General features: G+C 56.6%; 1 protein-coding gene and 1 long non-coding RNA gene across 3 annotated transcripts in view; one reads left to right on the top strand and one right to left on the bottom strand.

Annotated features, from left to right (window-relative positions):
• The window catches only part of ABTB2 (ankyrin repeat and BTB domain containing 2), a 211,476-nt gene extending 195,542 nt beyond the window's left edge, over positions 1-15,934 (top strand). Inside the window, exons 8-17 of the mRNA XM_017849690.1 lie at positions 1,682-1,778; positions 2,215-2,350; positions 4,167-4,396; positions 5,876-6,054; positions 6,569-6,674; positions 6,912-7,014; positions 7,533-7,623; positions 12,246-12,314; positions 12,639-12,752; positions 14,424-15,934. Of these exons, the coding sequence (XP_017705179.1) occupies positions 1,682-1,778; positions 2,215-2,350; positions 4,167-4,396; positions 5,876-6,054; positions 6,569-6,674; positions 6,912-7,014; positions 7,533-7,623; positions 12,246-12,314; positions 12,639-12,752; positions 14,424-14,621 (1,323 nt within the window). The 3' untranslated portion in view covers positions 14,622-15,934. The remainder of the gene's footprint in view (positions 1-1,681; positions 1,779-2,214; positions 2,351-4,166; positions 4,397-5,875; positions 6,055-6,568; positions 6,675-6,911; positions 7,015-7,532; positions 7,624-12,245; positions 12,315-12,638; positions 12,753-14,423) is intronic.
• On the bottom strand, positions 6,946-13,533 carry LOC108513818 (uncharacterized). Of its 2 annotated transcripts, XR_001881031.1 has the most exons (3): positions 13,493-13,533; positions 11,177-12,094; positions 6,946-8,190 (listed from the first exon to the last, which is right to left on the bottom strand). It is a non-coding gene; the product is annotated as an uncharacterized LOC108513818 (long non-coding RNA). The 2 variants fall into 2 exon arrangements; XR_001881030.1 differs by lacking the exon at positions 13,493-13,533 and having other exon boundaries at positions 11,177-12,234.

Raw genomic sequence — 15,934 nt, 5'->3', positions numbered from 1 at the left:
GGACATGTGTAATTTTAGGAAACAAGACCCAGGTCCAGGCAGCATTAGGGTCCTGTCGTGCCCTCCCGGCATCTCTGTCTCTCTCGTGTCGGGCACACTGGGGGCTATCCCAGCCCCACTCAGCTTTCTCGCCTCCAGCCACCTTTCTGACCCTTCCCTTTTCTCCTCTCTCGTGAATTCTACCACAGGGCCAGCTCTATATCATGGGCTCTGTGCAATTCTGTCTCCTCCCTACTTCCTTAGGATTCAGATTGGCACGGTTCATCTGTCGAGCCAAGCCACAGGTTGCCCACCTCGGCCCAGGTAGCTGTGCTGGCGTGGGGACAGGTGGTGGTTACAGAAGCAGCAGCTGTGGGCAGAGCAGCTCCCCATGCCAGCAGGGGCTCCAGCCACATGCACTTACTCCCAGGTCCTCAGATTGCTGGCATGCGCAGGGTTTCATGGCACCCCTTCCAGGGAGTTGGCATGACACCCTCGCTCCCCACTAGGTTGCAAGGCCTCTGAGGGCAGGGATTGTGTCTGGCTGATTCATGGCCCTAGCCTACAGCAAGGACTCCGGGAGTGGCCATTACCCACTGGCCACCACATCCTGCCGCCTTTGCCTTATATGGACCAGAGCAAAATCCCAACCTCAGTTCAGACTGGGTCCACGGGGCTGTGCCCTGAGCCTGCCTGAACCCATGCCTAGTTTTGCCCCAATGAACAGGCCCCCACCTCCACTGCCTTGGCACTGGTGCAGGGAGTCGGGCCATGACTGATTTCTGACTGCTGTATCTCCAGTGATGGCTGTCCCCCATGCCACACAGTCCGGAGAGGTCAGCCCGAACTCCACTCCTGGTCTCCAGGCAAAGGGCAGTTGGGCTCCCCTAGGCTGCCATGCATGCTTGGAGGAAGGTTTGGTCTTTAGGAGCCTGGGAGGGCTGGAAGATTGCTCCCTCCAGAGCAGCTGGTCAGGGAAGGTGAAACGGGAACTGAAAGTCACCAGTTGGAGTAATGCAGACCCTACCTCTGCCCCAAGGCAGAGCCAGGACCGGCTCATCTGGAACTGCCTGGTATCTGTTAACTCTGCACCATCGGTCCCCTGTCAAAGCCCGCCCTTCCTAGACTGGGACTTCCTGCTCCAGCCCCACCACCTGCCATCCTGGGGTACCTGCTGTACCTCTCCGACGAGAAGCCTAAGGGAAGCAGGCCTCTCTTCCCATTCTGTGGATGAGGAAGACTGAGGCTCCGGGAATTGAAGTACCTGCCTGGGGTTACTCATTGGTCAGTGGCCAGCCCTGACACCCTGCTCCTTCTGACTCCAGCACGTGCTGCCACCCAGAGCCACAGTTTACCCCATAGATTGGGGGCAGCATTTTCTGTGCTGCTCATCCACATGCATTCTTGGAAAGGTGGCTGCAGTCAGTTCATGGGAAAGCATTTGAAAGACAGAAAAAGCTCAGAGGTCCTCACAGCTTAGGGGCTTGGTCCTGGGCCACAATAATGGAGTTGAAGATTCTAGAAACTTAGCCCTGAGGATAACCTGGAGTTCTAAAGTTCCAGTTCCTCAGCTGCTGGGGTGAACCGCATCTTGGTCACATGCCTGGAGAGAAGTAAAGGCCCTGTTCGCAAAGCACCCTGGCCCTTCCCAGGTGCTCCCTGCCATGCTGAGCAGTGCCCTCCTCCTCTGTGCCCCTGGCAGTTGCTGCTGGACGCTGGTGCCCATGTGGAGGGCTCGGCAGTGAACGGCGGTGAGGACAGCTACGCGGAGACGCCCCTGCAGCTGGCCTCTGCGGCAGGTAGGCACCTGCTACCCGGAGGCTCTGTCTACCTTTCCCTGTAGTGCCCCCCAGCCTGGCCAGGCATGTAGCTGGACGTGCAGGGGTCTCTGTAGCACACACAGACCCTGTGCGGGGGCCTTAAAACCCCTTCTCTGGGCCACTGGGGGGCTTCCCCTGGCCCTACCTATCAGTTTCTGTTGGGCTCAGCATCTGGCAGGACCCAGCAGGTCAGGGAGGCCCTTCCCTCTGGAGACCCAGGGAGGGGGCACAGGGGCAGGGCACAGCCAGCCTTCTTCCTCTCCCTCCACTTCCGCCAAATGGAAATGAGTGTGGGGTTTACTGATTTATTCCAGCATTCAGAGCTGCGAGAATCCCGCTCTCCCTTCCCTTTCGCCTCAGCTGCCCTGGCGGCCACCGTCTCAGTGTCCTCCGTGCTGCTCGCTTTCTCTTTCAGGGAACTACGAGCTGGTCAGTTTGTTGCTAAGCCGAGGCGCTGACCCCCTCCTCAGCATGCTCGAGGCCCACGGCATGGGTTCCTCCCTCCATGAGGACATGAACTGCTTCAGCCACTCAGCTGCCCATGGCCACAGGTACCTGCCCAGGATTCTCACCCTGTGTGACATGAGGGCACTGAAATAAGCTCACAGGAGCCTCAGTTTCCCCAATGGGAGCAGAAGAGCTAGGCCCAGAGACCTTTCCCAAAACAGGGGGCCTGTGTGCTCATAAACCAGAAACATGGAGGAGTTTAGCACAGGGGCCGGAGATGGGGGAAGACCCACAGCTGGTTCCTGGCAGACCTGGGACTGAAGCCTGGGCCTCCTGACGCCGAGGGCAAACCGTCCCATTTCCCAGTGAGAGGCCACTCTGCAGCTGCCAGAGCCCACTCAGGACCACGCGGCTTCCCATGCCTGCTGGTGGTCCTTCCAGTGCCCAAGTGGCCTTGGGCGTCCAAACAGCACATGGCTGAGCTGTGCAGAGGCTCCTGGTGCAAAATTGCACCCTACCCCAGGTGCAGATGGTAGAGCTTGCTTTGTGGGGACCAGGCCTGCCCAGGGGTGTGGCGGGACAGCAGCAGGCTGAAGTCAGGGGCAGCATGGAGGGGCAAGAGGGAGACCAGACAAGGGGTTATTACAGGGCAGAAACGGCCAAAAAAGCAGGGCTGGCAGGCAGGACACTTACTTCCAGTTCCCCGACACCATTCTTGTCACCAGGCTCATGCTCTGGCTGGGGTCCCCTCCCCTAGAATGCTTTTTTCTCCAGCTGTCTCCAGCCCACCCCCACATTCACCCACCTCGGCCGCCCTCACCCTCCAGGCACCATCTTCCACATCGCCACCTCTAGGCCACTCCACCCCGCCCAGTGCCTGCATCCCCCATGGAGGCCTCTTCACCCTGTGTGGAGACTGCCTGCCTGCTCATCCGCCTGTCACTCTGAGCACAGGACCCTTGGGACAGGCACCGTGGCTAGTTCACCTTCACGTGCCAGTGCCCGGCCCAAACAAGGTGCTCTGTAAACTGCCTGAGCTAGCAAGTCCAGGAGCCCTTGGGAGGGACCTTGGGTCCTTGGAAGGGCACCTCCAGGCCATGGGCTTGGCAGGTCTGCAGGGTGGCCGTGGAGAGATCAGCCACCGGGAAACTTGCAGCCCCACCCATGCTGCATCCGTCCCAGAGCCCTAGGCCACAGGACGCGACAGAATGAGCCTAGGTCCTGGAACCAGAAGTCCGGGGTCTGTACCCCGACCTGGAGTGGACTTGAGCAAGACAGATCCATCGCCTGTGACGAGGCTTAAAGCAGCAGCAGGGGGAAGCGTCCTCTGGGGTCTAATATTCTGTGTCTTCATTCGTAAACATGAATAAATTCTACATGACATCCATCTCAGTTCATCCTTATCAACATGAAGGGACCAAACGAGTACTTACCGGGCTCTTCCTGTGTTTTAGACACTTTCACGTGCATAGTCAGCTGCTATTTAGAAAGACCTGCCGTGTTTCAGGCTCTGCATTTAAACCCTTTACATCAGCCTCACATGAGCCCCGGGAAAGTGTGATATAATGACACGCTGTAATACAGATACCAAAGCAGTCAGGGCTCAGAGAGGTAGAGTGACCTGGCTAAGTTCACACAGCCAGAATGGCAGAGCTCGCTCAGCCCCGAAGCCTATGACTTCTCGGCAATACCGGGATGGTAGAAGGGTGGGTTCCCCTGTACCCTGCCCTGCCTCTCGGAGGTGTGTGGGGATCGGTGACCCTGGGACCCTGGCCTGCCTAGAGGAGGAACGCCATGAACCTCTGAGCCCTCGGATGCCCCAGAGCAGCCCATCGGGGCAGGGGGGTACTAGAGGACACCTCAGGTGGGCACTGCCTATGGGACCTCAGCCTTCGCCTTCATTCATCCCTGGGCCTGCAGGAACGTCCTGAGGAAGCTCCTGACGCAGCCACAGCAGGCTAAAGCGGACGTGCTGTCCCTGGAGGAGATCCTGGCCGAGGGTGTGGAGGAGAGCGATGCGTCGAGCCAGGGCAGCGGCAGCGAGGGGCCTGTGCGGCTGAGCCGGACCCGCACCAAGGCCCTGCAGGAGGCCATGTACTACAGCGCCGAGCATGGCTATGTGGACATCACCATGGAGCTGAGGGCGCTGGGTGAGGCCTCGCAGGCGTGCACACGCATGTCCGTGCATGCATATGGACACACACAGTCACTCCCAGGTGCTCTTCAGCAGGCCTGAGAGGGCCAGGGCCCGCAGGGACAGACAAGCCCCAGGGCAGCTGAGCACAGACAGGGTAGAGGCTGGGACCCCCCTGCTACACGGCCAGGTCAGGAGGGGCCCTGGGTCTCAGACAGTGCCCAACAGTGCCATGTCTTGGGGTCACGGCCCAGCCCTCTGCCCTCGGGTCCTCCACCCTGCCTGGCTGGAGCTTCGCTGCCCTTTCCCCAGTCCCAGCCCAGGGATGTGGAGCGCTGGGCGCCTCTGCACCCCGGGACTCCATGCTGTTGAGACGGCAGTCCTGTCACTCAGCTGACCTTGCACTCCTTGGGTCTGCGCGTGTGTGGACTTTTGGTGTCCTCCAGGGAAGCTAGTTAGACAGACTTAGGTCAGGTCCTGTGTTAGCTGCACGCCACGTCCTCTCTCCAAGCCTCAATTGCCGCCTCTGTGGGTTTGGTGCTAATGATCCTTATCTAAGAATGGGGTGACATCACCTAAAGTACAAGGCACGGTGGCCACTGTGAGCACTTGGTGGATGATAGCACCATCACTGTCATCACAGGGCCACAACCCCCCAGGGCTGGGCCAAGACAGCAGTGATCAGCCTCGAAAATAGAGATGTCACCCCCACCTGCAGTCAGTAACCCAAAGGTAGTAACAGCACCACACTGCTGTCCATGTGTCGCTGGGGAATGCCATCAGTTCTTTAATCCACAGTGAGGCTGGGGTAAGAAGCTGTCTCCCTAATTACCAGGGACATGACTAGTTTATGTCACGAACTTCCCACAGCAATTTTAAGTTATGGCCCTGCTGACACACGCTGGGGAACTGGTAAAAGTCATTATGTGCCCGGGGATGTGCAGTAACATTCCAGTGATCTGTGTGCTGGGACAGCGCCTCGTGATAGGACCAGGTTCATTTTGAGCTTCCGTGCAGGCAAGGAGGCCTGTGTGTCCTTGAGTGCCTGGCATATTCTCTGGCCATCCAAGCCCTCCTGGCCACCCCTCCACAACTATGAGACCTCTCTAGCGAGTCATTTTTGAGCGCAATAAGCAAAAAGGCTACCATGGGTGCTGGGCCCACGCTTCAAATTCCCCAGGCTGGGCTGTCAACTTTCAGAGCTTGAGTTCCCTGCATTTGGGCCGAAGCCACCCCTCCACCTCATCTCATGAGAACCTGAAACTCCACTCTGACCTGCCAGCAAGACCTATTAGAATGAATTAAAGCTTTCATTCCATGGCCATCCTGAGAGGGCCACTCCGCGCACAGGAAGGGGGCAGGCGGGAGGGGGTGGGCGGGGTGCTCTGCAGACACCTGGGGTATCCTGGGAGAGTCTGCCCAGAAAAGGCTGTGGTCTGTGCCGGGAGCGCTTAGCTGTGGTGCGTGACTGCCTGCCCTTCCCTGCCTGGGCCAGGGGTCCCCTGGAAGCTGCACATCTGGATTGAGTCTCTGAGGACCTCCTTCTCGCAGTCACGGTACTCGGTGGTGCAGAGCCTCCTGCGGGACTTCAGCTCCATCAAAGAGGAGGAGTACAACGAGGAGCTGGTGACCGAGGGCTTGCAGCTCATGTTTGACATCCTCAAGACCAGCAAAGTGAGTGTGGCCAGTGGCCGGTTCCCAAGCCCACGGCCCAGACTCAGACCATGGGACACACAGATGGACACATAGGCAGACGTGTGGAAAGACACAGGGACCCCCCACCCACCCAACACACACACGCCCACACGCCTGTCCCCAGCACCCAGGGACCCCCCCGACCCAACACACACACACACGCTCACCCCCAGCACCCAGGGACTCCCCCACCCCAACACACACACACACACACACACACACACACACACAGCACCCAGACTTAGACCTGCACTGCCTGGCTGTAGAGGGCAGAGGCCATGGATGTGTCTGGGCTGGAACCTGGCCAAAAAAGCCATTTGGGGAATCACTGATGAAGGAACAGGCATCTCTTGCCAAGCCACATCTAGCAGGAACAAAAGACAGCGGCTGCACTAATCCTGGCCTGGACTTTTGAAATTAGCCTAATGTATCTACATCTGTGAACAGCCAGCCACAGCAGGCAGCTCACAGGCCCTCTCTCCCCTCCCCACAGAACGACTCCGTCATCCAGCAACTGGCTGCCATCTTCACCCACTGCTATGGCAGCAGCCCCATCCCCAGCATCCCAGAGGTCCGGAAGACCCTGCCGGCCAGGCTAGGTGAATGCCCGCCCCCCGCGCCCTGCATTGCCACACGCCCTCCCCCTCTTCCTTTTCCTGCACCCTCCCCACTTTGTCATCTTTCCATTTCCAAGTGACAAGGTTCCAGCCTCAGTTTCTCTGTTCCTCACCCCTATGTCCCACCCCCAACCCCAGACACGCACCTTACAGCACACACAAGCAACCCCCAGCAGGGGACTCCTTGGTCATATCCCTCTGTCTCCTCGCTTTCCACAGATCCACACTTTTTGAACAATAAGGAGATGTCGGATGTGACCTTCCTAGTGGAAGGAAAACTGTTTTATGCACATAAAGTCCTGCTGGTGACAGCTTCTAACAGGTAGGCAGCCTCAGATAACAAACTCCCAGCCCAGTGGCACAGAAGCACCTTGTTTCAGATTCGAGGTGACGAAGAGTGACTCGCTAGGGCTGTACCCTACAGCCTGTGCCCCTCAGACTGCGGTCACGTGGCAGCAGAGCCCCACTCACCCCACAGTGGGACAAGGCAGGGTGGACCCGGGGCAGCAGGAAAGAGGGGCTCTGAGGTGGTGTTCTTTCTGGCCGAGTTACTGCTTTGTTGATTATTAGCAAACATATTCTGGAATGAAGAGTCAGCATTCTGGCCACAGGAGTCAGGTCGCTTGTATGGTGGGTGGTGGGGACAGAATCGGGCTCAGCCCAGATGTCTTCCTAAGACGGTGTAAAATGGTACTTGCTGAAAATTATTTTAGGAGCACAGCAGTCATTTTTAAAATGCTCCGTCCCCTGGTAGCCAGTCAGGTGACAGACGGTGCCATCGCCACACAGTGGTGGAGGAAAAGGTTCAAAATCTGCCTTGCTTTGTCTCCTTTACTCCAGGTTCAAGACACTAATGACCAATAAATCAGAACAGGATGGGGACAGCAGCAAGACCATTGAGATCAGCGACATGAAGTACCATATTTTTCAGGTGTGTGGGTCTTGGTGCCGCCCTCTTCTCAGAGGGATGACCCTCCCCCAGGAGCTCACCTTTGTGGGCAGCTGTGCGTAGGCTGACATTGTCCACTCTATTCCCAGGGCCTTCTGTATTTTGTTGAATCAATAGAGCATCCAGGTCTTTCCCTGTGCAGAGGTAGCCATCCCGTTGTGGGGCTGCAGCTTCAGAGCCTGTTGCATGGGTACTGAGCTCTAACCGCTAGACAGGTGGTCTGGGCAGCCTGCAGACAGACGTGCAAGGACAGATAGAGGCCACACAGCTGGGGAGTGAGTCCTTGTTATCAGGGTGGGCTCCCAGCCAATGGGCATTACCGAGATCTTGTTGGAAATGCAGAGCCCCAGGCCCCGCCTCAGCCCTCCTGCATCTTCACAAGATCCCCAGGTGGCCATGTGCTCAGTAGAGTTTGAGCAGTGCTGGTGGAGGCTGTGGAGGCTATCGCTTCTCCCAAGCATCGAACCCCAGTCACACTGGTCAAGCATGTGGCTTTGAGGCGCACATCCTGATTGCAGAAGATCGAGGTCAGGTCTTTCAGGCTCTAAGCTTTGTAAAACATACAAGATTACGTACTAGAAACTCCGTCAGGGCAGACAAGGTCCAGAGGAAGAGACCTGGCTGGGATCTCAGCTGAACCCCACTGAGAGGAGCTTTCTAGAAAGTAGCAACTGCAGGTCTCCAGGCTGTGTGGTGGGCTCAGGGCTGGAAGAGCTCACCCTTACAGGCTGGGATTGATGCCAGGAGGCAGCTGGCGGGTGGGTCTAGGGCCTTGCCCTGCACAGGAGTGGTTTGTGATATAATAGGAGAGATTGCAAACCCCAAAGAGTCTCACAGAAGCACATGGGGCCACTTCTAAAATGGCTTTTTTTTTATTTTTATTTTTTGACAGTCTCACTCTGTCGCCTAGGCTGAAGTGCAGTGGCACAATCTCAGCTCAATGCAATCTCTGCTGCCCAGGTTCAAGTGATTCTCTTGCCTCATGAGTAGCTGGGATTTACAGGCACCTGCCACCGCGCCTGGCTAATTTTTGTATTTTTAGTAGAGACAGGGTTTCCCCATCTTGGTCAGGCTGGTCTCGAACTCCTGACCTTGTGATCCAACCACATCAGCCTCCCAAAGTGCTGGGATTACAGGCGTGGGCCACCACACCTGGCCTAAAATGGCTTTTTCTTTCTCATGCCCTCTCTAGTCACTTATCCCCATGCTTATGTAGCATTTAGACATTTTGGGGTGAATACCACAGCAAACAGGACAGAGACACTGCCCTCAAGGTTTTAAGCAGTAGGATGAGCTCACCATCACTAACACTTAGGCAGGCAGGGTTCTAAGTGCTTTGATTGATTTCCATTGAAGCCTCCACAGCACAGTTCCAGGGAGGTAGGTGTGTTATTATCGCCTCTTGATAGAGGAGTCGGAGGCATGGAGAAGTTGAGTAACTTGCTCAAGGTCACATAGCTGGGAAGTGATCGAGCCAGAATTCAAACCCAGGATGTGCAAAATGGCCAAGTCTGCATTTGCAGCAGTAAGAAGGGATGGAAAAGGGGCACGGCCGCCTCCAGAGGACCCGTTAGGGGGCTGCTGAGGAATCCAACCAAGTGACAGTGGTGACCTGGATTGGCAGTGGCTGGGGGAATGGAGGGAAATGGACCAGGGAAGAGTGGATGGGACTTGGAACTTGGTAACTGACAGATGTGGGAGGAGGGGAGGCCCAGGATTCTGGCATAGGCCACAGAGTGGTGGCGTCTCCCCTTCCCTCTTTTCCCACCCCTTAATCCAACTCACTGGAGAATGGGCAGCTTTAGGAACATGTCCAGGTGAGTGGAGCGGGAGGTGGAGTCACGCTCAGATCAGGCAGGAGGCAGGTCCTAGAGGGGCTGCAGGAATCGCTGGAGACTGGGGAGCACACATGTGGCCACGGTGACGACTGCCTGTAAGGGGATGTGTGCAGGCTTGGTCGCCTGTGCTCACCCACCAGGCTAAGGGAGGGCATCTGTCACAGAACAGGCTCAGCAGCCCCTTGGCACCTCCCGGGGTTGCTGGGAGGGCAAATAGGGGACAGGCTTCAGCTCCAGAGCACACATGTGCCTTCCCCTGGGCCTCTTGCCAAGTTCTGGCCAACTCTTCTAACCAGGCCCAGGGCACTTGCCCCATGGATCCCAAGTACAGAACTTCGCCATATCCGGGGCATCATTTCAAATGGGGCTTCCAGACCTCAGCTCCGGCTTTCCGGGCTTCCCTGGAGGGGTCAGCCTGGAGCTATTAATCTGGGGTCAGGGTTCCCTAACAAAGCCTGAAAGTTTCCAGCAGCCCCCAGCTATCTCATTAGCTCTCATGTTGGCGGGGTGGGGTGGGGTGAGGGTGGGTGGATCATTATTTTGTTTTCTGGAGGAGGAAACAGAGGCCCAAGGACTTCTAGGCAGTACCGTCGGATAGAGTGTGAGGCATACATTGTCATTTAAAATGTACTATTAGTCACATAAAAAAGAGCAGGTGAAATTGACTATAATATTTTTGAACTTACAGTATAGCCAAAATATTATTTCAACATGTAATCAATGTAAAAGTTACTGATAGCCGAGCACGGTGGCTCACGCCTGTAATCCCAGCACTTTGGGAGGCTGAGGTGGGCGGACCACCTGAGGTCGGGAGTTTGAGACCAGCCTGACCAACATGGAGAAACTCTGTCTCTACTAAAAATATAAAATGAATCCCAGCTACTCAGGAGGCTGAGGCAGGAAGATCACTCGAACCCTGGAGGCAGAGGTTGCCGTGAGCCGAGATCGTGCCATTACACTCCAGCCTGGGCAACAAGAGCGAAACTCCATCTCAAAACAAAACAAGTCACTGAGCATATAGCCCAGAGGGCCCCAACCCTGCCCTTCCAACATAGTTTCTGCAGTCTCAGCTTCCAGGTGGCCCACTTAGGACAGAAGGAAACCCTGCTGCCCTTCTACAGCTGGTCCTGTCTGGGGCCTTTCCTCAAGCAGCCTGTCTAGCCCTGCAGGCTGCCTGGCTCCAGGAGGCACATGACCTGTATCCTGCTAGGGACTGCCAGGCTGTGCAAAATTCACCCACGTCTGCCTGCTGGCTGCCCAGCTCCCACAGCAAGGCTCCAGGTGAGCCATTCTGATCTGACTTCTGTGGCCTCATATGTATTCAAGTGGCCTCAGGGAGATCCATGTGCCACGGATCCCAAGACTGGGCCTTGCCAAAACCGAATCCTAAAATGCAGCAGGAGGTGGCCTTCCAGGCCAGGAAGGGAGCCTGGTAGGCTCCCTTAAGGCGGCTGGTAGGCCTGGCCCCAGGGGCTGCCCCGAGGCCATCCCTTAACAAAGAATCCCAAAAGGAAGATCTGACCTGCCTGCCTGGTCCCCCAACTCCAACCCTGTATGAGGGGCATTCCAGGCACTGCTCCTGCTGGTGCCACACCTTGCTGAGCACCCATTCAGTGCCCTGCATGGGGAGGGCAGAGGGACCCAGGCATGGCTTGCCCAAGGCACACACTGTCTGGAGGGAGCAGACGGATACTTACTATGCAATCATGAGCTCGCCATCCAGGCTCCAGCAGGGGCTGAAGGAGGCCGTGGGAGCTTCCCAGACCTCTAGCGGTGGGGAGAGGCTGACATCTCCAGGGTGGGCCTTGGCCAACATCTCCTGATGCCTGAACGAGGCTGGCAGGCCCGTCTCCCGACTTCTCTCCCTGCAGCTGGGCCTTCTCCTAGACCCGCTGGTGCCTCTGTAGCCTCACGGCCGGTCTTGACAGAGCCCGACTGTGCCGGCTGGAGCCGTGTTTACTTACACACTTGCCAGCTCCTTGCTGGGGCCGTTTCTTCAGCCAGCCAGAAAGAATTGTTTTTCTTTTTCCAACTGAGAACCTCACTAGGCTCCAGCGTGATGGCCGAGTTTGTAACTGAAACCTCAGCAGAACTAAATAGTTCCCAGTCCTGGACCACCTCATCTGGGAGCCCAAGGCGGGGCTCAACCTGTCGAGGGGAGCTCTGGGCCTCTGGGCCTGGGCGCCGCGCTTTCTTTTTGAGGGAGCACACCTGAGACAGTCCGGATGGACTCTCACCTCCACATTGGATCCTTGTACAGACAGGGGAAGGCAGGAGACAGCGTCCTTCAACATCCCTTCAGAGACCCCCCCATTGCTACTCCGTGTGTAGAATTTAGATCACACCAGCAGTGAGTCACGTGGGGCCAGGCATGACGCGAGTCCTGCTGCAGGCATCAGGGGAGCTGAGGGACTTGTGCCAAGTCATCTTCCTTCCCTAGGCCTCGGTTTCCCCAACTGCGAATAGGAACTTCCCTCCTGGACTCACGGTGTTCTTATGAGGATTGTAGGGAAACATTCCACGGAGGGAGCTTGTCATCCGGGCAGGGACTCAGGAGACAGGGTCTTGGAGTTGGCTTCTAGAGGTGGCGTTCCCGGGAAAACACAAGTCTCAGCCTGAGCAGGAGAGGAAGGGAGAGACAGAGCTGGGGACCTGCAGAGGGACAGGCCCCTGGAGGTGGCAGCTGGAGCAGTACCCTGTGGGGCTGGCAAGGACTTTCATGCCTCAGGTCCACGTGGCATTCACGCAGGCCTCCTCCCACCACAGATGATGATGCAGTATCTGTACTATGGAGGAACAGAATCCATGGAGATCCCCACCGCTGACATCCTGGAGGTGAGACTCGGGAGAGGAGGAGGGGGCCTGTGCCAGGGTCCCCGGCTGCTCGGTCTCCCATTTACCCCCTTCACAGAGGTAAGGTGGCTCTTCCTTTTCATTTGACTGCAAGAGCGATTCCCAGAAACCGGAACTGTGCACACCGCTGAGCCCAGCCTCAGTGCGTGCCCCAGCGGGGATGGTTAGGTCCAGGCGCATCAGAAGGTAGTGGGGCCTGAGGGCGGAGGCAGCAGGGCACATGGCACTCAGGAGCTTTCTGTTCCATGCTGCCTGGGCTACTGGTCTGGCCATGGGCCCCCAAGACCTGCTCTGCCTCCCTACCAGCTGCTGTCAGCTGCCAGCCTGTTCCAGCTGGATGCCCTGCAGAGGCACTGCGAGATCCTATGCTCCCAGACTCTCAGCGTGGAGAGCGCCGTGAACACATACAAATACGCCAAGGTGAGGGCCAAGGATGCCTGCTGGCCACCTCCCACCACATGCTCTGCTCCACGGGGGCCTTGGCCGTGTGGCCGCACTGGGGATGAGCTATAGTGGAGATGCAGGTGGCCAGGCTGCTCGAGGGCAGAGTAGAGGCTGAGGGAGGGTAGGCAACCCTCTGTAGCCTGGGGTCACTGCTGCCCACTGGCCACATGGTAGCTTGGGAGGTGAGCTTTTGAGCCAGGTGCATCTTGGTTCACATTCCAACTCTGCCACCTGGGCAAGTTGCTGAGCCTCTGAGTCAAATCAAAGCCATAGGTATTTACTTTTCTCCCCTACCTGTGCCTCCCCAGCTGCCCCATCTCAACAAGCGACATGGTCACTGCTCAGTTGCTCAGACTCAAAACTTAAGAATCATATTTGATTGTAAAAACCCTCCCAAATGCAAGCCATGTACCTCTGAAACACACCAGCAGTTTCTCCACTTCCCTTCATCTCTACTGCCCTCACCTTGCCCTAAGCCACCACCATCATTCTCTTGGACAATGGCATTGGCCCAGCCTCCCTACTTCCTGGCCTCAGCCCTGCAGTCCATAAGGTCCTTTAAAAAGTTCAAAAACCATGACCAGGCACAGTGGCTCACACCTGTAATCCCAGTACTTTGGGAGGATGAGCCAGGAGGACCAGGAGTTTAGACCAGCCTGTGAAACATGCTGGCAAGACCCTGCCTCTACAAACTAGCTGAGTGTCGTGGCATGTACCTGTGGTCCCAGTTGCTCAGGAGGCTGAGGCAGGAGGACCACTTGAGCCCAGGAGGTTGAGACTGTAGTGAGCTGTGATCATGCCGTTGCACTCCAGCCTGGGCGACAGAGAGAGACACACTCCCCTCGCCCTGCCAAGAAAGTACAAACACTGTGTTACTCCCATACTTAATCCCACCAAAGGTTTTCCACCTGCTGCAGGCTAAATACTAGCCGGCCCTTATCATGCCTTCCAAGGCCCCCAAGGTCCTGCCCACATCTCCCTTCACTCCACCATGCTTCCTTCTCAGCGTGCCCAGACCCCAGGGCTTTTGTGACACTTCCCTTTTCCTGTAAAGCTCTTTCCCGCCCTTCATCTTCATCAGCTGGTGTCCCCAGGCCTCCCCTGGCCTCTCACATGCCATCCTGTCACGTTGGCTTTACCTCCTTCACAGTCTCCAGCACCGTCTGCAGTTACCTTGTCTTTGGTTCCTCAGATTCTGCCTCCCCCAAAATAGGACATCAGCAGCACTGCAGAGACCTTGACCTCTGAACTGAAAACCCAGAGCGGCCCCTTGATATTTGTTGAGTGACATCCTTATCCAGCATTTACCATGTGCACACTCACATGCCAGGCCTGGTGCTGAGCCCTGGACACCCAGTGGTGGACAGTCCCTGTTCTTGCCCTTAGGATGGGAACTTCCAATCCAACAGGGATGACTGCCACTTAATAGGGCAGCATGACAGTATGACACAGGCAGGAAAACGACAGGGGCTAGAACAGTTCAGAGTTAGCAGAGGTGGCCTCAGGATGCAGGGACAGGGAACGCCTCCCCTGGCCAGGGTGGGGCTTAAGCAGGGCCGTGGCCATGGGTAGGTGGTATCTGGGGGTGAGGGTGAGTGGGGCTGTACTAAGGACATAAGCTTCACCCCTCCTCTCTCTGCCCTACAGATCCACAATGCCCCAGAACTGGCCCTGTTCTGTGAGGGCTTCTTCCTCAAGCACATGAAGGCCCTGCTGGAGCAGGACGCCTTCCGGCAGCTCATCTACGGCCGCAGCAGCAAAGTGCAGGGCCTGGATCCACTGCAGGACCTGCAGAACACCCTGGCGGAGCGCGTGCACTCTGTCTACATCACCTCCCGGGTGTGAGGCAGGGGGCGGAGGCTGCCGGCGCCAGGGCCTGTGGAGATGCCAGGGCCTACCAGGTCAGGCTATGGTTGTAGGCCCTCTTGGAGCCAGACAGTGCACCCTCATCTCCTCTGCTCTAGAGCTGTTTGATAGGCAAAGGAGAGATGTAGCCAACTGGTGGCCCTCCTCCCCATCCCAGTCTGCCCCTCAAGGACAGCCATGCACTCCCCCTGTGTGTCGCTCTCCCCTCCTGCAGGTCGGCAGCTGGTCCTGATCCACCTCTGCCCAGGCCCTCCTAGGGCCTCAGTAAATTCAGACCATCCCATCTGGGGCTCTTGGGGGTGTGGGAATCCTTATGAATGTATAGAATGCATACTGCCTAGGCCCCGGTCATCTATAGTAATTCAAAAGCTGGTATTTTCTTCCTAAATGTCACATAGCAAAGGCTGCCCAAATCCCTGAACTTTTAAAGGTTTGACAGGCTTGATGTGGGCATCCAGTGGCCTGCCGCCCCCCCCCCCCCCCCCCAGTCACCATGACTGCTGCACCCAGAGTCCCCCCATTGTCTTTGGTGCCTGGGGCTTCCAGAGTACCTCCCATCAGGACTATCGGCTTGCTCAGTTAGCAGCAGAGGGCATTTCCTCAGCTGATGGTTTCTGAGCTAAGTCTGGCATGGAGGGGTAGGGGATGGGGTACTGTGCAGGAATGGCCTCAGCTCTTGTTTTGCTGTGGTTTTAGGGGCCAAAGTAAATGGGTGGATTCTGGAACCTCAGGCCTCAACTAGGTTGCCTTTGTGGGGCCAGGAAGCAGAGCCCCCTGGTCAAGTCTCTCCGCTCCTTTAATGTAGGATTGAGAGCTGGGCAAACACTTCCCATTGGGAACTGTGGCTCTTGGAGATAAAGGACGGGGCATTGATGGAAGATAAGGGCCGAGAGAAGAGGCCTTTCTGTTGTGTTCCCTCCCAGCCTTGCCCTCGAATTCTGCAGGCCCCAGGCTCCCCTGACACCTGTCGTATTTATGGACCAGACACTGGGGCAGCATCAGGCACAGCCTGTCTGGGTGCAACTTCTTCAGCTGTCTGGCGGCACCTTAGAAACTATTTATTCACCAAAAGCCCTGGGCAATTCAGGAGGTGTCACTCAGGTCACCCTGAACAGCCCCCAGGGGCTTGCAATCCTGGAAAATATTTTGACTAGCTGCTTGACTGGATGTACAAAGAAATAGGCATTATTTTATTGCTGTAATATTGTATGATACTTTAACTGTACAATAATGTTGTCACCTACTGTAAATGTACTATGGTTTTATTAACAATAAATACTCATTAACAATGA

The sequence above is a fragment of the Rhinopithecus bieti genome, unplaced genomic scaffold (assembly GCF_001698545.2).
Source record: "Rhinopithecus bieti isolate Rb0 unplaced genomic scaffold, ASM169854v2 scaffold_32083, whole genome shotgun sequence".
In the NCBI taxonomy this organism is placed as follows: Eukaryota; Metazoa; Chordata; class Mammalia; order Primates; family Cercopithecidae; genus Rhinopithecus; species Rhinopithecus bieti.
This window is presented reverse-complemented; position numbering and strand designations above follow the sequence as displayed.